The sequence below is a fragment of the Fusarium vanettenii genome (genome assembly GCF_000151355.1).
Source record: "Fusarium vanettenii 77-13-4 chromosome 2 genomic scaffold NECHAsca_18_chr2_1_0, whole genome shotgun sequence".
NCBI lineage: Eukaryota > Fungi > Ascomycota > Sordariomycetes > Hypocreales > Nectriaceae > Fusarium > Fusarium vanettenii.
Genome location: NW_003315867.1, coordinates 2,902,437 through 2,920,388, shown reverse-complemented (window position 1 = coordinate 2,920,388; position 17,952 = coordinate 2,902,437). Strand labels below are relative to the sequence as shown.

The window sequence follows — 17,952 nt, the reverse complement described above, 5'->3', positions numbered from 1 at the left end:
CCGCCGTCTTGCTCCTCCAGCCCCGCAATCTTGGATAATCTTTACGTCGCCAAGGCGCTTGATAGTCCCAATAGCTTTGCATTCTGTGGAGTATATGCCATAATTATCTTTTCTCTTCTTATTTATGGCCTTATGCTGGAGGTTTAAATGCCGGTGGATGTGAGATCTCTTATCTACGTTCCAATCACTCAAGGCTACTTCTCGGTACCAGATTACACATCCGAGAAGCACTCAACACTCAGAAGATGGATCCATAATGGGATCTTGCAAGTCAGGCTGAAAGAGTGGGTCACAGTTGAAGCTCAGTTTCAATGAATCAACTCCTTTGTAAGCTGTGTTCTCGTTGAACTGGACAATGGCATTGTCTTGGATTTCCTTTGAGCTACCAATAGCTTATGAAACTGGGCAAGGTTAGAACAAACTGCCAAACTATGACCGTGCGGGCCAACATATCACGACTAGAAGTTCAGAGACTCGGCCACATTCAAGGGTCGTCGCATTATTGGCCAGAAGCTTGTCTTGTCAAAGCCCAGACGGTCTTGTTTGGCTGCACACACTCCGAATCTCTTGGCTCGAGTGTGCCTGATATCAGCATTGGGTGAAATAACAACATCGCAGCAGACCAGACAGTACTGTGACGTTCATTGAATAAACGTCAAAGACTATCGTCCTCAAAGAGCAATGACTTATATAACGAATGCCTTGCCCCCTTACTCTCTACTCTTGAGCTCATATAAAGAGCTGGTGGTGATAAAAAGAGCTGCGACGGATTTGGCAAGGCACCCACCATCCATGCCAAGCTGACGCCACACATGCGCCCCTAGCCAATCACACAATCACGTTGCCTAGCGCCACACTCGTCGAACACTCCCCCCACATGACCTCCCCGACGTCCTCCCTCGGCCTCGCATCATCGACAAACTGTCGTCACCCTCTCATCGAAACGTCCCTCGCAGCCTTATCCGTTACTGCACGAAACTCCTCCCGACACCTGTACCTTACCTCGCGACCATCGTCAAACGCGTCGTAGCCAAGATGGCCTCCTCGACAAAGTATCAGCCCGCGCCTCAGAGCGACCCCGACGACTACACCCACGCTCCCCCCGCCTACGCCGAGGGTTCGGCTTCTCGCGACGAGACGCAGGGTCTCTTTGGTGCGCCCCGCGACAGCGAGGATAACCTTCCCGATGACTTCAAGGTACGATATATCTCCCCTGAGCTTGATAGTGGAGAGTGGCGATGCTAACTTCATGACAGTTTGGCGGCTCCGTGGCCGAGGCTACCGTCGACATCCGCAACCAGTTCGTCCGCAAGGTCTACACCATCCTTACCGTCCAGCTCCTCGCCACCGCAGGTGTGAGCTCCCTCACCTTCTTCAGCGCTGGCTACAAGGAATGGATTCAGGGCCACCCCGGCGTCGTCTGGGCTTCGGTACGTCCCCTCTCCGAGAATAACAGATTGAATTACTAACAGAGTTACAGCTCTTCGGTGCCATGATCTTCATGGGCTTGACTTACTGGAAGCGCAAGTCTTACCCGACCAACCTCCTCTTCCTCTCTCTGTTCACTCTCGCCGAAGCCTACACCATCTCCGTCATCGTGTCCTTTTACAAGACGTCCATCGTTCTTAACGCTGTCGTCCTCACCGCGGGAATCTTTGTCTTCCTCACTCTCTTCGCCTGCCAGACAAAGTACGACTTTACCTCATGGATGCCCTACCTCTTCGGCGCTCTCTGGGGCCTTGTCATCTTTGGCTTCATGGCCATGTTCTTCCCCTACAGCTCCACCGGCGAGCTCATCTACGGTGGTCTTGCAGCTCTCATCTTTAGTGGCTACATTCTCGTTGACACCCAGCTCGTTCTCCGTCATCACCATGTCGAGGAAGAGATTGCCGCTGCCATCAGCCTGTACCTGGACATTATCAACCTCTTCCTCGCCATTCTGCGCATTCTCAACAGCCAGTCTAACAACTAAATCTGGTTGACTCAACAGAAGAATTTGGATGGGAGATGTAAACGTGGAGGCTCGGCAATGAGAGTCGACCAGCGATGGAATCATTGATTCCTATTCTTTTCCTTACTTTGTAGTGATCGTGTTTCGACTCGTCTCATCAAAATGTCTCTCGTTGCTTGTGTATAGGAAGTTGTCAAGAATAAGACCTTGGGCATTGGCGTTTATTGGAGGATAAGTTAATGGTTTTCCTTGTTTCTTCTACGTATCAACCGCTGGTTGGTTAATCCCTTTACAACTAGCGTAGACAATAGTCAATCGATAGTTGACATGGCACTTTTGGATCAACTATTGGCAATCGAGTTCGGCAGTACAAGAAATATTGAATGTATTTGATATCAGCATTAGAAGGCCACTAGAAAAAGGAAACAATCAAGGATGTGTCGTCCAGAATGGATACCAATACACGCCCAATACAAGTCTAACATGACCACAAAATGGCCATAAGGCAGGCATCGGCACACGATACACCCCTCTCGCCAGTCAACTGCATTGCCATGCTTGGCCCTCTTCATCCCTCAAGACACACCACACACGCTCCTCGCCCAGCTGCATCCCACAACAGCCACGAATGAATGGCCCTCCCTCAAAGAATGCCTCTACACGCAAGCGGCCGCCCGCCCACTGTCTGGCTTCCACGGAAACGCCCCCTCGGGTTATGTGGTATCTCTACCGTCGCCTCGAGAATCGTAGCTAGCTCTCCGGTGCAGCAGGGCGGTGATGAAAAAGAAAAACAAAACGACAACTCAGTTTTGCAGCAGCAGCAGCAGGGGGAATATTCTCATCTTTCTCTTTAGTCGTGGGAGAGGAAAACCAACGCCAGCAATCGACAATAGTCCAACGTCGCATTTTTGAAGCACCGCGAAAAGACCCAGTATGTGAGGTGACCTGGTCTAGTTGGTAGGCTCCTCGCCGTTGGGCTCGGGCGTGCCGGAGGCCTGAGCAGCCGCCTCTCGTTGCATGCGCGCCTCGATCTCGCGGAGCTGGGACTCGCGGGCCAGCAGCTCCTGTCGCTTCTCGTTGATCTCGCGCTGCACCTTGAGCTCGATCTCGCGCAGCTTCTCCTCCTCTCGTCGAAGCTGCTCCTCCTTGAGGCGGACGGACTGCGAGGCAAGGTCCTCGGGGTTCATTGAGCTGTCAGCGCTGCGATCAGTTAGCGGTGAATATGTTAAGCAGGATCAAGTCAAAACTCACTTTCCGGCAGCGCCCTCGACGCTCTTAGACAGCTTCTCGGTACGGTAGTTCTCGTACAGGAAGTCGTGGGTGATTTCCTTGAGATCAGCCAGGTGGCTGTGGAGAAGCGCAGATCGAATGGCAAGGAAGTCGGAGTGACGAGGGTTGTCGACCTCGACAACACCCCAGGGGTAGTGGCGGGCGCGAACCTTGCGGCCACCAATCTCAACAACCTCCTCGGAACCAACAATGGCGAAAGGCATGAGTCCACGGAGCTCAGCGTTCTCCTCGACGGTGTCCTCGTCATCCTCCTCGATGTCGTAGGGGAAGTTGTAGACAGGGATGCGGTAGTGCTCAATATCCTCCATGACCAGCTTCTTGGACTCGGCGAGCTCAGCGGGGGTGAGCGAATCGGCGCGACCAATGACGGGGATGACGTTGACACGGGGGGCAAGGCGCTTCATGAGCTCGATGTCGAGTTCTCGGAGACTACAGATATGAGCAAGAATTATAGATGCTGGGGCGTGTAGGCACATACCCATGGCCAGTGGGGGTGATGAAGTAGAGCATAGCATGGACTCGGTTGTCTCTGAAGCGAGGGTTACGCTTGATACGGGACTCCTCGGCGAGAATGTCGTCGTATTGCCTCTCGAGGTAGCCGACGATCTCTGAGAAGCTAGGATGGGTTAGCGGGGAGTATAGGGGTCGGTTGCTAGGTGAGCTCACCTGGCCTCGTTGTCGATCTGGTCGCCGAAGCCGGGGGTATCAACAATGGTCAGAGAGATGCGGGTGCCCTCCTCGTCAAGCTCGAGCTCTGGGCCGATGTCAGTAATGCGTGCGCAAGCTGTTTAGGGGTTCACTAGACGCACCGACAGTGATGGGCTTGATCTTGACGCCATCCTCAACGTGCGCGCTTCCAGCATCGTCGGACTCCTTGTGATCCAACACGCTCTTTCCACAGAGGGTGTTGACAAAGGTGGTGCGGCCTGCATACGGTGAGCTTTGAGAACGGTTTAGGTCGCGACGAGAGCGCGGGAGGTGTTGTCGCAGCGTGTCTCGCCAGGGGCCACGTACCAGTGCCTGAAGCACCGCAGACCATCAGACAAAACTGAATACCCTTCTTGACATTCTTCTTTCGGCGAATCATCTTCTATGGGGGACCAAGAGTCAGCTATATGCAAGCAGAAAGTGGCGACGCGCGCGTGAGGTGTCCGTTGCAGGTATGATGCGGTGACGGAAGCTCTATCGGCCGGCCCATGGAGCAAACGGGGCCGAGGGGGGGATTGGATTGCACGTACGCCCAGGGACGACATCTCGGCGACGGTTTTCGGAGACGATGAAGCTGAACGGTAACGGCAGGAACGGGTCGGAGGCACCAAACGTCGAGCAACGGGCTCTTGTCGAGAGGGAAGACGGGCGTTTTGGGTGGTTGTTTGAAGTGGAAACTTGGGGAAACCAAGGGGAAAATGTTAAAGGAGGCTAGGAGCAAGGAGAGGAGGATACGGGTCAGGTTGAGACTTGGTCGCTCAAGGGGCATGGGCAATTTCGCACCTGGCCAATCGCTCCTGCCCTGGCTTGGGCTGGGATTCAGGGGAAGTGCCAGTACCACCAGCGTCCGCAGGGAAGGAGCACCCTCCACAACACGTCTCGACGCCCTGTCAATCAAGCCAGACCGCCTTCCCGCCAACTCAAGGGACCACTTTAGCGGGACCCACATGAGCAAAGTCGTGTGGCGCTTGGCTGTTCTGTTTCATCACGTGATGCTTACTACCATTTGACAGCATTGCAAGGTTTCATCAATATGATAACTACCGGCTCCTAAATAAACAAATGATGAAGATGTATTTTTCTGCTCTTTTCACCTATAATGTAAGAATTTTACAAGCACGAGGAAAAAACCGGCATAGCCATTGAAATCAACCCTCTCTACTGATCCATATCCCTCTACCTTCAAGCGTACACCTTCTTCCGGTCAAGTGGCCTCCACTCCATCTTGGATTCTTGGTCGTTCTCATCCTGAGCTGGCGGCACCGCTCGAACCGCGATATATCCCGTCTCACTCTCAGGCCGCACATCCGCGAGTTGAAGCCGTAGATCTCGCAGCTTCCTTGCTCTGTCTGGGCCATCAAGACTTGACCCACTGGGAGCCAGAGGCACGTATGGGTTATCTCGTGTCAAAGAGCTGGCAAATCCTAACATATCTGGTCCACGGATAAAGAACTCCAGGGCGAGTCCTAGAAGGGCCAAGAGTTGCAGGATTGTCGTCGTGGCAAGCAGGATAGCAATCCAGAGCCGGTTTGCCTTGTAGACACGATGAACTGCAGTTCTTGTGCCGCTGGTGGAGTTCATGAAAGGTTGGTCGTTGTGTCCGCTTCCACCCAAACTGAGAATATTAAAGGCCGGTGTCGATGTGAACGTGACACTGGTGTGACTAGAGGGGTTCAAAGCGGAATCCCAGTATGTGTTGAAGGCTGTCGTGAAGCGCCGAGAGAATACGTCAGGGAAGATAAAGAGGTCTTCTTTGGTCCACGCTCGGTATGGCTGGCCCGCGAATGGATGTGGATCCCCCATGATATAATTCTCCGTGGGCGATGCTAAATTATCGTCTGCTTCCTCTCCCCCGATCGCCTGGGGCCAGAAGTCCATGGCCCCTTTTAGAACCAAAGCGTTGCTCAGGATAGGTTCTGGGGGCCGGTTCGGGCCATGGTTACCCTTTACGCGACGTTGACGCCGTGCGGAGCAGCTTGTTGCCAGTGGTCGCGGGCCGCAGCGTATAGCTGTTTCAACGGTGATGGTCTGCATAGTGCAGTTTACCATATGATAAAACACAAGCCCAAGTCCTTCGCGTCCACGGTCTTCGCCAACGCCAGTATAGATCAGTTGGACGGGTGGAAGATCACCACGGCTCTTCCATCTCGCCCATGCCTCTGGAGTGAGGCTATTCCCCCAGGGGGTCTTCATTTCGATCAAGAAGGGCCCATCAATAGTGTCTCCACTGTCTCGTTTTCCAGCGGAGACGCAGTTGAAGTCCATGTAGGACGACTTGACAGCGAAATCGTATTGCCGGTCGGCGCTTGAGGAGTCAAGGCTTTGGATCTTGATCCCCAATAGGGACGCATAATAGCTATCGCCACGAGTAAAGGCATCATCTTCCACATCATACCACTCATTAATCTCCCTCTCAGGAGACCACTGGGGGATCTTTGGCAACTCCCAGAGATCTCTTGGTGACCCCTTCTGCTGCTGAGAGGACATCAAAGTTGACGAGTACAGGGCTGTGATGCTACGCCTTTTGCCTTTGAATGAGCCCAAATCAGGAAACGAAAAGAATTGGGAGCCGGGGTCGGAGAAATAGACAACCATGGTTGATGTGGTGGTGCTATTCCCAGGAGCGAGTAGTCGGGAAGCGCTTTGTCCTCCGAGAGGAGACATTGCCCAGATCAATAAAATCCCCGAGCCAATGATAACCTGTGTCCGGACGAAAAAGACTCTCTCCACGGCCGCAGCAAAGCTCTGGCTCCTAAATATCTGCTCCAGCGTTGCTAGCCCTATGCCATTCGGCCTCTCCAAGCACCACCGGGCAAAGGCCTTGTAGAAGCGGCTAGAAACCGCAGCGAATAGTATTGGGTATATTGTAGGGCTCAGGCGAGTCAATTCAACGACCCTCTCCCCAAAGTCGGATAATGGCTGTTCGTCTAAGTGGATGGAAACGAGAGCGAGAGCTAAGTATTAGGTCAGTTGGGCATACCCTTTGAGAGTTGGGAGTGGTAACTAACCAATGAAGCAGGTAGGTACAAAAGTCAGAATGATGTCCCAGGCCCAGCCTAGAAGCCAAGTAACGCCGAGAGGATGCAGCCTTCCGGGGAGTAGGCGTCGCTCGGTATGTACTTGAGCGATGGGATTGACTTGCGCTTCATGCTTAGGTCTCTCCTCAGTATCTTGGGCAGACGAGTCGTCAAGAACCGGGGCATAGGTCAGTTGAGATGAGTGTCGTGAGCCAGAAACAGTCCGTCTACGCCTCTTTGCGTCCCTGTCTGGTGTCAGCGCCGGGGTTTTGTCGTGGGGAAAGGATCAAGTCCTACCCGTATCTCCAAAGGGCACCGAGGAGGAGTAGAACGGCAACAACGGCGGCAAGACAAATGCCAGCTACTGCCCCAGCCCCTAATGAGTGCTTGGTCTGGTTCTGGTCGCTGCCTTGGTCCTTGGAGGACTCCAACGCAGATGTCAAAGATGGCTTTGGGATCGAAACGGTCGTAGCATTGAGTCCCTCGTCAGACGCTTCAGGATATATCAGCAAGTAGCGGTTCACGGGGTCCTCGCTCAAGGACATCGGGATCAGACTCGCTCGCGGACATCCTGATATACAGGCATTCTGCTCGCAGCATCCTATGAAGGGTGGATCCGTGAACCCGCAGGTATACCAAGACTCAATACCTCCTGCCGTGCCACAATCTTGCGAAGGTATCTCCGCGTCACGGTTTTTGTCGAATATCGCTACGCGAAGGTCTTTGTCGGGACAACCATTACCCTTGGTGCAAGGGTCACTGGTACAGCAGCCCATGAACTGGTCCCGTTCATTCTCGCAGATGTAGAAACGACCGCCGTCAGGACAGGAGAATCCCCAGTATTTCATCACCTTGGAAAATTCATTCGTAACGTTGAAGGCCATCTTCATAGAGGAAGGATGCGGCGATTCCTTGGCTGTTAACGGACAAAGATAGAATCGACTTTGTGAAACGAGAGTGGGCTGATGAGAAGAAAGAATAAATCATCGGGGGCTGGGCTACTTGGGTAATAAAAAGAGAGGCAGAAATAGGATATAAAGCCAGGCTCGGGAGGATTCTTCAGTCATTGTCGAGGTGCAGAAGCCACAAGCAAGGAGCAGAGGCCTGGATTGGGCAGAAGCCATCCATCCTCAAAGCCCCAGGCTTAGGCGCAGCTCAAGATTATATGGTGGTTGGCTGATCTTCATGGAGCTGAAAGATTCCGCCTGCACGATGTTGACCGAGTTGATGTGAAAGTGCATATGGGTAACACGGGAAGTTGGCTGGGGAGGTGTGGCTTGAGGCGAAAGGAGACAACTACATTTCGTGGCTTGACAGCTTCTGTGGCTGTGCTCCTAAATAAGTGGCCCACCCCCAGCTCCATCACGGCTCCACGTTTCACACCGTGACGCCGCCCGCGAATGTGAGTTGTCCAGTGGATGGATGAAACAGTCCCCGTCCAAACAAAGCCTCTCTTACAATAGAGACAGACACCCGCAGCCTTGCTTACACTGGGAAGCTTTCTTGCATAGAAAGACAGCGCCTTGTTTCTGCATCTCTTTTTATCTATCTAATCATCTGACTTTGTTTGTCGCCCACTCTAATTCAAACAAACCTCCACCGTGCAGGTACCAAACAGGTGGATCTGCAACGCAACCTGCGCCGAACAGGACCCTCCCCCAGGTGTCATAACGCCTTATATCTCCGTTGCCAGACAAACTTCGAGATGTTGTCGCACTCGTGATACTTAAATAATCACCTAGCGCTCCTTCTTTTATTCCTTGATTCCAACATAGCTAGTCGTGGGCATCAAACCACGCATCGTCTCCCTCCGCCTCTTACCCCTCTCAAGCTCTCACGGCTCATCGGATATACCCACGAGCACACCACCAGATTCAACGTCATATAAAAGCATACAAGACAGGATGAATGTACGGCCACCGATAGAGGTCTCCACCCCAGAGGCCGTCCTCTCGGTCTCGTTTAACAACGACGCGAGCTGCTTCGCTGCCGGTCTTGACTCGGGCATCTGCAGTAAGCCACCCCCAGCTGCAGACAATATGGGGAGGGTCTCACTAACAGGCATTTCCTAGTCTTTCACACAAAGTCATGTCTCCTCAAGGCCTCAAGAGGTATGTCTGTCTAGGATCGCGTCTCACCACCGCAGGGGCTCACCGTTGTACAGATTTCAACGCCGGCATTGGTCTCGTCCAGATGATGGGCATGACCAACTATCTTGCCCTCGTCGGCGGAGGCAGGAATCCCAAGTTCGCCATGAACAAGGCATGTCGCTTTCAGGTGCTGAGAACCTTGACTGACTCATTCTCAGGCTATAATATGGGATGATATGAAGGGAAAGGTGGCCCTGGAGATCACAGCCTTGACATCCGTCCGAGGCGTCCAACTTGGCCGAGAGCGCATCGCCGTCGTCCTCCAGAACAGCGTCCGCGTCTACTCATTCGCCAAGCCTCCGGATCTCCTTCATGTTTACGAAACCGCCGATAACCTACTCGGCCTCTGCTGTCTCTCTGAAAAGAAGCTTGCCTTCCCTGGTCGAACACCCGGCCAGATCATGCTCATCGAGCTGGCGACTGGCAACGTCAGTATCATCCCCGCGCACTCCTCGGCTCTCAAGGCCATTGCTCTGAGCCCGGATGGTGAGCTTCTTGCCAGCGCCAGTGAGATGGGCACTCTCATTCGCGTCTATTCGACAAGCAACTGTGCCAGGCTCGCCGAGTTACGCCGTGGCATCGACCCAGCCACCATCTTCTCCCTCGCCTTCTCACCCTGCAACACCATGCTTGCCTGCACCTCAGACAAGTCCACACTTCACATCTTTGACGTTGCCCACCCACGACGGCCAGCCATGAACCGGAGCCAGCAGCTCGGCAGTTCTGGGTCGGATCCTGGAGACGGCACAGGGAAGTGGGGAATTCTCAGCAAGATCCCTCTGATGCCTCGAGTCTTTTCAGATGTCTACTCCTTCACATCAGCGCCTTTCGAGGCCGGCGATGAGACCATGATAGGAGGCATCCCCTTCTCGGAAGGTCTAGTGCTTGGCACGTCACAACCACCAAAGGGCGTGATTGGTTGGATCGGCGAGGATAGCTTGGTGGTGATCGGAGCAGGACACGACGCACGATGGGAGAAGTTTGTCATTGTAAATGGCGAAGACGGCAAGCGACACTGCGTGAGGGAAGGCTGGAAACGATATCTGGGCAACAGTTGAGCGAAGCTGAGGCTATGATCGGGTTAATAAGGAAGAGGGCACGAATGATATTGTTGGGCGAATCTGGATGGGCGTTCTTTGGGGTTCAGAATAGGCACGGTTCTTTTTGATTCAGGGTGTATATTTCGATTTTAGATTATGAGTGCGCTTCCAACACTTGCGCTAATCATCGCGCCGTCGTGGCGACCGACTTCTACTGCGTCTCCTTGGTTTCCTGTCCTTGTCATCCTCGTCCCTATGTCGCCTATGCCGTGACTCGTCATCCTCGTCTCGGTCACGTCTCCTGTGCTCACGGTCTCGATCTCGGTCTCGGTCCCTCCTGCGATCCCGATCCCGTTCGCCGTCTTCATCCTCTCTGTCCCTTCTCCTGTCCCTATCCCTTCGCCGGTCACGATCGTCGTCTCGATCTCTGTGTCTTCGCGACTCTTTCTCGTGGCGCCGTTCGTCTCCTTCTACAGGAGTCTCATCCCGGCGCGATTTGCGGTGTCTGTCTTCCCTGCTATCGTCCCTCCTAGATCGGTGCGATCGATGATGTCTGTGTTTGTGTTTCCGGTCCTTCTTGTCGGCGTTGCGCCGGGCCTCTTCAACTTCCTTCTTCTTTTCCTCGATCAGGAATCCCTTCATAGGATCGTCATCGTCATGTTCCTGCATGAGCAGCGCTAGTTCTCTCTCCTCGGGCAGCATAGGTCGTCTCTGCTCCTCCTCACTGCTCTCGTCTTCTGACAAGGCCTGTCCCTCTCGCTTCATGATGTCCTCCCAGCCGACCTTGAACTCTTCTGGGTCTTCATCGTCCCGAGCCTTGTACCGCGCATGGTCCACACGGACGAGGCGACCACCAATTTCTGCTCCGCCTAGGTTGTCGACTGCCAAATCGGTGCTCCGTTGATCCTCATATTTGAGCCATCCAAAGCCCTTGGACTTGCCCGTTTCTTTGTCGCGGACGAGTTTGAGAAAGACAGGCTCCCCAAACTGGGAGAAGATTGTTACGACATCGCCTTCGGATAGCTCGTAGGGTAGACCGCCAAAGTAGATGTAGGCAGTGTCGCGGTAGTCGGTATGCCAGGAACCTTCTGGAGTGCTGAGCGCGTCGTCGTCAGTATTCTATAGATTCTTCAAGGCAGCTTGGAAGACTCACATTCCGTTTTCGATCTCCTTCTTGTTAAGCGCTTGGATCGCGCGAATCTGATTCATCTTGGGCCAAGCTGTTCTTTATACAGCCCAAGTTGTCAAGGTATAAAAGTGTTGATGAAGAGTCACGAGGCTGAGATGCAGCAACGTCAGAAGCAGAATGCGCTGCAAGACACTGAAGCTTCAAAGGTCCGTGCGCTAACCTGTACCTACAGACCGCCGCCGCGACCCGACCGCGCAGTGCCGTTCCTTTTTGCGGGACAATTTCCGGACCGACGCTAAAACGGTCCCCCCGTAGTCTAGGTTATCCCGTCGTTGAATGGGGGGACCTGGCAACCCTGGCCACGTTCCTGGGCTTTTCGATCAAGACGGCGGTCGACGAGACGATCAGATCAGAAACGGCCATCGAATTTGTGACCTTGGAAGACGAGATACCTGTCTTTTACCTACCCGAGACGCTTCGTCTAGGTGCCTAGACAAACGACCACCTACTGCACGACTCTACCCGTCATTGTACGCCGAGCAAAGATGCCCCTACGACATCCTTAAGCGTTTACCTCCTTTGTCCATACACGATACAAGACGCGTAGCTTTTCCGCCGCTGTCGTCCCCGACATCTCCTAGCTGACCCAGGATACCGTCTATGACCCAATCTACGTTGATCCCGCCCCGCGATTTGACCGTCATTTATCGGTTCCAGCAGCGAGCTAGCTGAGGTGGACATCCGCCGCCATGACGACCAGCAACAACAGAGCGTCAGTCTACACAACAGGCTCGGGGGAAGGCGAAGGTCGCAATGGCGAGCAGAAAAAGGATCTCTGGACGTCGATGCTCGAGTCCGTCGCGAGCGGCAAGCGGCTACCGGAGAAGAACCTCATCGTCCTAGGTACGGGGAGAAGCGAAACACGGAGCAGAGTTCGATTTAGCTGATCATGCCCGCAGGCGGCACTCCCGAATATCAGAGAGACTTTCTAGAGTCCCTGTCCAGCTCCGAGTCGAGGCGCAATTTTGATCGGCAAAAGACGCCGCCTATCGCCAACAACTTTGCCCTGGGCTACACATACTACGACGTGCTCGACGCCGACCAAGATGGTTTGTAGCTCTGCACGCGCCTTGCAGCATTAGACTAACAGCTTCAGATACGTTGGCACGTGTCTCGCTCTACCTCCTCTCTCAACCTTCCGCCGAATTCGCCTCCCTCGTCGCTCCTCTCCTCACCCCTGAGACGATCCCCAATACCGCCTTAATCATCCTCCTCGACTGGTCACAGCCGCACCTGTGGCTCCGGCAAATATGGACCTGGGTTCAAGTTATACAGGAGGTTCTTAAGAAGGTTGATTCGGAACAGCATGCCTTGATGGAGGATGTCATGACCGCTTGGAAAGAGAGAGGCCGAGGAGGAGGAGCGACGAATCTGGACGGAACTCCTTCAGCGACAGCCACTAGCGGTGACGGCGATAGCTCTCTACCGTTGGGTCCTGGTGAATGGGAGGAACCTCTGGGCCTACCACTTTGCGTGGTGTGCCAAAATGTGAGAGCCCATTGATCGTGCTCTAGACCAGTTGACTAACATTAAGCAGTCCCAAAAGATGGAGTTTCTGGAAAAGAGTCAGGGTTGGAAAGAGCCTGATTTCGACACGGTATTGCAATATTTGCGAACAGTATTACTTAGACGTATGTGAATCTGCCATTGTTCGTTATCACTTGCTAACACATCTCAGACGGCGCTTCTCTCATCTACACCTCACAAAATACACCCTCTCAACTACCCTCACTTGTTCACTCGACCCTTGGAATCACCTCACTCCTCAAGCGCCACCCACTCAAGCACAACGTTATCGACCGTGATAAGATCACTGTCCCCACCAACTGGGACTCATGGGGCAAGATCCGCGTCCTAGGCGGTTCTTTCGATGCTGAGCAAATCTCCAACTCGTGGGCCGAGGATATCAGCTCCTCGCTAGACCCTACACACGATCCTTCAGACCAGGGAGACTTTGAGGACGATGAGGAAGAGGAAGAATACCTGAACCAGCAGCGAAAGAATAGCGCAATCAGGCAGTATGAGGCCTGGTGTCGGGACCCCAACAGCGGCGGTCTCGCGGTCGTCGAGAACGCCATGCATGGCGAGAAGTGGATCACGGTCGAGAGCGACGACACGCAGGAGTTTCTCGAGCGCCAGCTCAAGATCCTCGAGGCCTTCAAGGCAAAGGCCCCCGAGAGGAACGACAATGCCATCGCCCGCGCCACCCGGCACCTCGACTTTAGCGAGGAAAAGACGGTCAGCGAGCATATTGGCCCCGTGCAGTTCAACATGGGTGGTATCCAGGTCGACGCCGATGATATGTTGCAGCGTCTCAAGGTGAGTTTCGCTTGTATGTCTAGCTTGTGATAAACAACTAACAGTTTCCTCCAGGACCGCAATGCGTACTCATCTACGTCTGAAGCTGGAACGGAAGAGACAGACACGCCCGCCAACAACATGGCCAAGGACTTCGATAACGAGCAGCTTCAGAGTTTCTTTACGGGCTTGATGAACCGAAAGGGCACTGGGACGGACTGAGACCCGTCCTCCTAGAAATCCTATGAGCCACGGGATGCACGCAACCCCCTTTCTCTTGTTGTGAGTCCCTAGCTGGTAAAATCGAAAAAGGGAGGGCGATCGAGGTTGTGGAGTTGTGAGGGTGAGGGGCCGGTGGCCGCTGTAGACTAGATACCCCTGAATGACAAGATTTGATCACATAATGATTGACTGATGGTAAGGCTCAAGAGGCCCAGTCTTTTTTTATTCAAGCACTTTTTAACAAAGACTCAAATACTCAGTCAGTTGACCAAGAAGTTCTGGTCACCACATAAATGGCAGTACACATCTCGAATATAGCATCAAATCAGATGGATGCTCGATAGAGCACCACGTCGCTCCTTTAACGCCCCTCAGCCGTCAACACCGACTCCAAAGTACTCTGGCAATCCCTCCTCATGCTGAAAGTCTCTCGGGCTGGTAGTTGACATTCACGTTCCTTCGCTGGCTCCCCAACCTCGCCGTCACGACGCCCGCGAGCAAACCCGGGAAGAGCCAGGGATGCTGTAGCATCTCGGCCTCAAAGGCGTTGATGGTCTGTCGTGCGTTGACAGCGAGCTTATCGTCTGCCAGCAGATCTGCGATGCGGAAGAGGTTGGACACACTGATGGCGTTGGTCGACGGGACGGATGTATCCATGCCGTCCTTGAGGCGGAGAATAGTGTGTGGGCTGGATGCTTGTGTCGAAAAGAAGGCTCCCTCAGGGTCGTAGAACAACGACAGCTGTGTTTCTGCAGAAGAGTGAGTTAAGCGCTTATAACAAGTTGGGGCAGGGTAACTCACGCTGTAGAGTATCAGCAAACACCAAGTACGCCTCGTTCCCTGTCGCATCAAAGAGGTCCAGGAGGCCCTGTGTCAAGTAGGCATAATCATCCGCAAAGGCTTGCGTCTCCCTCTCGCCCGACCATATCCTGTACAAAACCTTGCGGTCGCTATCCCAGAGCTTCTCCTGAATAAACTTGACCGCCTTCTCTGCCACAGCCAGGTACTTGGAGCTCTGTTCCGGTCTCAGACCCTTTAATGCCAAGGCCGTCTTGGCCAGCGCGGATATCACCAAGCCGTTCCATCCAGCAACCACCTTGTCATCCAAGTCTGGTCGCACTCGTTCCTTGTCCCTTCTTTGCTTGAGTGCCACTTTTCCTTCTTGGACATATTGTCGGACCTTGTCCTCGGGGATGCTGAACTGTACGCTAAGCTGCTGGACACTTCGTTCAATCCTGAGGATGTTCTGGTTGATAAAGTCATCGTTGGGATCGTGGTGCTCGTCCACGTTTCCGTCCTCGTTGACAGCCCAATGAGCAGCTAGGACGGGGCTCATGTGCTTGTTGACCTCGTCAAGCACCGAATCGAACTCTCGTCTCGTCCACACATAGTAAGCGCCTTCTCGCATCTCCCTATCGCCTCGTCTGTAGTGAGAATCGGCTGCTTCGCTGGAAGCAAAGCCTCCCTCGGGGAGCGCAATCGGGGCAGAAGAAAGATACTCGGCGAGTTCGATAACGATGTCGAAAAACTCCGTCGGTTTATCCCCTCCAGTCGATTTCCATGCGTCGAGATACAGTGAAAGGAGCTGCGCATTGTCCACCACCAGCTTCTCAAAGTTAGGAATACTCCAGTCCGGGGTCACAGAGCAGCGCGAAAAGCCAGTGCCTCCAACATGATCATGCAGCGCACCGTCGCGGATGTGGCGCAAAGTATCGAGAGCCATTTCCGTAGCATGTTTGCACTCTGCCTCGCCAACAACATCTTGCACCTCTCGAGGAAAGTTAAGAAGTCCGAGCAGGAAACCCAGCTTCGGGGGCGTCAGGAACTTGGGCGCAAGACCGAAGCCTCCGTAAACAGGGTCAAAGGTTCCAGCAATGTGGGTATAAGCCTCCTCCAGCTGGTCCAAGTCCAACTCTTCCGACACTGAAGTATCCTTGTCCTTGGGGGCACTCGTATGACTAGGAGCTGGTGCGCCCCAGCCCGAGGGCGCGAGAGCTGAGGTTGCCGAGATGTTTCTAGTGCCCAGGGTACCCTCAGCTGCGAATTCCCGAAGCTGTCCGAGAACCTCGGTTGCCTCCTTTCGGCAACGTGATTCTTGGTCGCTCCAAATATCTCGGACCTTTTTCACGATGGTGAGGAAATCGAGAACTTCGTCGGCGCTGTCATCGGTAGTATGTCGTCTCCCTGCAGGACCAGGCCAGTAAGTACCACCAAACACAGGCTCCAGGTTTGGCGTGAGGAACAAGTTCAAGGGCCAGCCGCCAGCATTGCTCACAGCCTGAACATAGTTCATGTAGATGGTATCGAGGTCTGGGCGCTCTTCTCGGTCGACGATTACGGGGACGAAGAACTCGTTCAGGACAGAGGCGCAATCAGGATTAGAGAAGGACTCTAGCAGCATGAGGCGGCAGACTGTTGCTATCAGCGACCTAATATCTCAAGAGCTGGGATCAGACTTACAGTGGCATGCCTTGTAGCCAATATGGAGAAAGATCAACTTATTCTCCTTCCTCGCGCGCTCTACGGTCTCGTCGTCCAACAACTGCCACGCAACTAAGCTGCTGGCCTGATCTTTGATGTACGGGCTCCGACTAGAAGCAGCGCGGTTTTGAAGAGCTGGGAGCGGTTCGGATGGGCCGGCCGCTGCGCCAGCCACGGGGGTGGTGCGCATGGCCTTGGCCGACGCAGTGAGTTGTGAAGCGACCATGATGGTATCTGGTGATGTGGTTCGAAGATGCGCAGTCGAGCTATGTATGGTCCAGATTTGTAGTCGTTCGTTTTCGCGAAGCTGGGTAAAGGCCAGCTACCCAAGAATACGGCGGGGAATCAGGTAAAATGTTGGAAGCTGGCTTCTGCAGCTCAGCTATAACCAAGGGAAATGTGACGTCTCACTCTAGAGTCGCAGCTGATGCGAGGACAAGTAGCGGAAGGAAGAAAGATGCAGGAGCTGAGCTGAAATGCCCTGCGAGTCGCTAAGCGGAGACAACGTGATTGTCCACTAGCGATTAATTAAACAGGCGAATCTGAGCTTCCCATGGATTCTTTTAGAGCCCAAGCGAGACGAGGCGGAGGGAGAGACGGCACGGAAGAGAGAGGTGAGGCAAAGATAGCGGGGTCGTCATTGCCGTCGCGGGGCATCCAACGTAATGTCTTTAGCGCGGCTTCCGCCTTCGGCCATGGCCTGTCCATATCGGACACTCTGTGGGCTTTGCCATGAGTCAAACAACTTAGATATCATGGTTCATGAATCGCGTGTTTTCGATGACCGATAACGGCAGGGGAACTCTCCAAGTTTTAGTTCGGATATGCTAGAGTGCGTCAAGTGCCACAGGGACCATGTGTGCAACTGTTTTGTGTGTGTGTGTGTGTGTGTGGCGGTGGGTGGGTTAAGCGTCCGCCAAAATGGTAACCATCGCTATGGCCAAGCCAATGATCCACGGCGGTTTTACAATATCAAGCATTAACAGCCTTATTATATGCCTCTGCGTATGCACGACGGACTTGCCACCAGACCTCTTTTGGATCCGGGACCTGACTGCTGTTGTACTGCGGCTTAATGTCTAGAGATGGTAACCTTGTCCACGGCCAAAGTTGCCTACCCTAAAGGATTGGAGATCCATGGTTTCATGTGACCCGACAACTTTGGCTCCGTCTGGTAAAACTCAGGCTCGGATGTAGGATTTAGTCCTCGGGCTTGTGACACTTTTTCATTTGTATGATTAGATTTGAACTAAGGTGTGTGTACCTGGTGGTTAACCAGTCAAGCTCCTGTGTGAATGCCTGCCCTGGTGACCGCAACAGTTGCCAGAACCACAGACAAGAGTGTCCCGACCAATCTCCAATCTGCCCTCAAAGGGTCGTTATTAACTTACAGATATCGAAGATGTGACATATAGTCTTCAACTCACACTCGATATCGTCGGATTGGTATGTGAGTTGGAATCAGGAGTGTGTGTAAGAGAACAGTAAATATGAATACTGGTAATTTGGGAACACAGGTGAGTAACACACACCGCGAGAGAATTGAATCGCTGATTCATAGTTCCATGTCCTCATAGTAGTGATATAAAGATGACCTCTACTCACC

General features: G+C 53.4%; 7 protein-coding genes across 7 annotated transcripts; 3 read left to right on the top strand and 4 right to left on the bottom strand.

Annotated features, from left to right (window-relative positions):
* Positions 1–985: 985 nt before the first annotated feature.
* NECHADRAFT_58420 (uncharacterized protein) lies at positions 986–2,309 on the top strand. The gene is made up of 3 exons (XM_003046677.1): positions 986–1,197; positions 1,257–1,430; positions 1,481–2,309. Exons 1-3 carry the CDS (start codon positions 1,036–1,038, stop codon positions 1,970–1,972), a joined length of 828 nt encoding a protein of 275 aa, XP_003046723.1. The 5' UTR covers positions 986–1,035; the 3' UTR covers positions 1,973–2,309.
* Positions 2,310–2,627: 318 nt separating this feature from the next.
* On the bottom strand, positions 2,628–4,718 carry NECHADRAFT_103510 (uncharacterized protein; the record flags this gene model as incomplete). Its single annotated transcript, XM_003046097.1, has 7 exons — positions 2,628–3,151; positions 3,203–3,670; positions 3,720–3,857; positions 3,908–3,995; positions 4,051–4,167; positions 4,256–4,331; positions 4,638–4,718. The coding sequence occupies 7 exons, from the start codon at positions 4,716–4,718 to the stop codon at positions 2,902–2,904; spliced, it is 1,218 nt and encodes a 405-aa protein (XP_003046143.1). The 3' UTR covers positions 2,628–2,901.
* Positions 4,719–5,097: 379 nt separating this feature from the next.
* On the bottom strand, positions 5,098–7,814 carry NECHADRAFT_91222 (uncharacterized protein; the record flags this gene model as incomplete). The annotated part of the gene is made up of 5 exons (XM_003046096.1): positions 5,098–5,298; positions 5,339–5,415; positions 5,494–6,903; positions 6,958–7,092; positions 7,616–7,814. 5 exons carry the CDS (start codon positions 7,812–7,814, stop codon positions 5,098–5,100), a joined length of 2,022 nt encoding a protein of 673 aa, XP_003046142.1.
* A 1,056-nt stretch (positions 7,815–8,870) lies between these two features.
* NECHADRAFT_33950 (uncharacterized protein) lies at positions 8,871–10,174 on the top strand (the record flags this gene model as incomplete). Its single annotated transcript, XM_003046676.1, has 3 exons — positions 8,871–8,979; positions 9,131–9,243; positions 9,275–10,174. 3 exons carry the CDS (start codon positions 8,871–8,873, stop codon positions 10,172–10,174), a joined length of 1,122 nt encoding a protein of 373 aa, XP_003046722.1.
* Positions 10,175–10,336: 162 nt separating this feature from the next.
* On the bottom strand, positions 10,337–11,260 carry NECHADRAFT_33762 (uncharacterized protein; the record flags this gene model as incomplete). The annotated part of the gene is made up of 1 exon (XM_003046095.1): positions 10,337–11,260. A coding segment is annotated over one exon (924 nt), but the record flags the coding sequence as incomplete, so codon positions are not given.
* Positions 11,261–12,034: 774 nt separating this feature from the next.
* On the top strand, positions 12,035–13,865 carry NECHADRAFT_32727 (uncharacterized protein; the record flags this gene model as incomplete). The annotated part of the gene is made up of 6 exons (XM_003046675.1): positions 12,035–12,188; positions 12,245–12,394; positions 12,436–12,833; positions 12,883–12,976; positions 13,024–13,664; positions 13,719–13,865. 6 exons carry the CDS (start codon positions 12,035–12,037, stop codon positions 13,863–13,865), a joined length of 1,584 nt encoding a protein of 527 aa, XP_003046721.1.
* Positions 13,866–14,279: 414 nt separating this feature from the next.
* Positions 14,280–16,572, bottom strand: NECHADRAFT_33848 (uncharacterized protein; the record flags this gene model as incomplete). Its single annotated transcript, XM_003046094.1, has 3 exons — positions 14,280–14,560; positions 14,667–16,277; positions 16,326–16,572. The coding sequence occupies 3 exons, from the start codon at positions 16,570–16,572 to the stop codon at positions 14,280–14,282; spliced, it is 2,139 nt and encodes a 712-aa protein (XP_003046140.1).
* Between the last annotated feature and the right edge of the window lie 1,380 nt (positions 16,573–17,952).

Bases quoted from the DNA above. Each gene is read 5' to 3' on its own strand.
- NECHADRAFT_58420 (XM_003046677.1), top strand. From the start codon at position 1,036: ATGGCCTCCTCGACAAAGTATCAGCCCGCGCCTCAGAGCGACCCCGAC. The intron at 1,198-1,256 runs GTACGATATATC...ACTTCATGACAG, and splicing joins ACCTTCCCGATGACTTCAAG to TTTGGCGGCTCCGTGGCCGA. The intron at 1,431-1,480 runs GTACGTCCCCTC...ACAGAGTTACAG, and splicing joins CCGGCGTCGTCTGGGCTTCG to CTCTTCGGTGCCATGATCTT.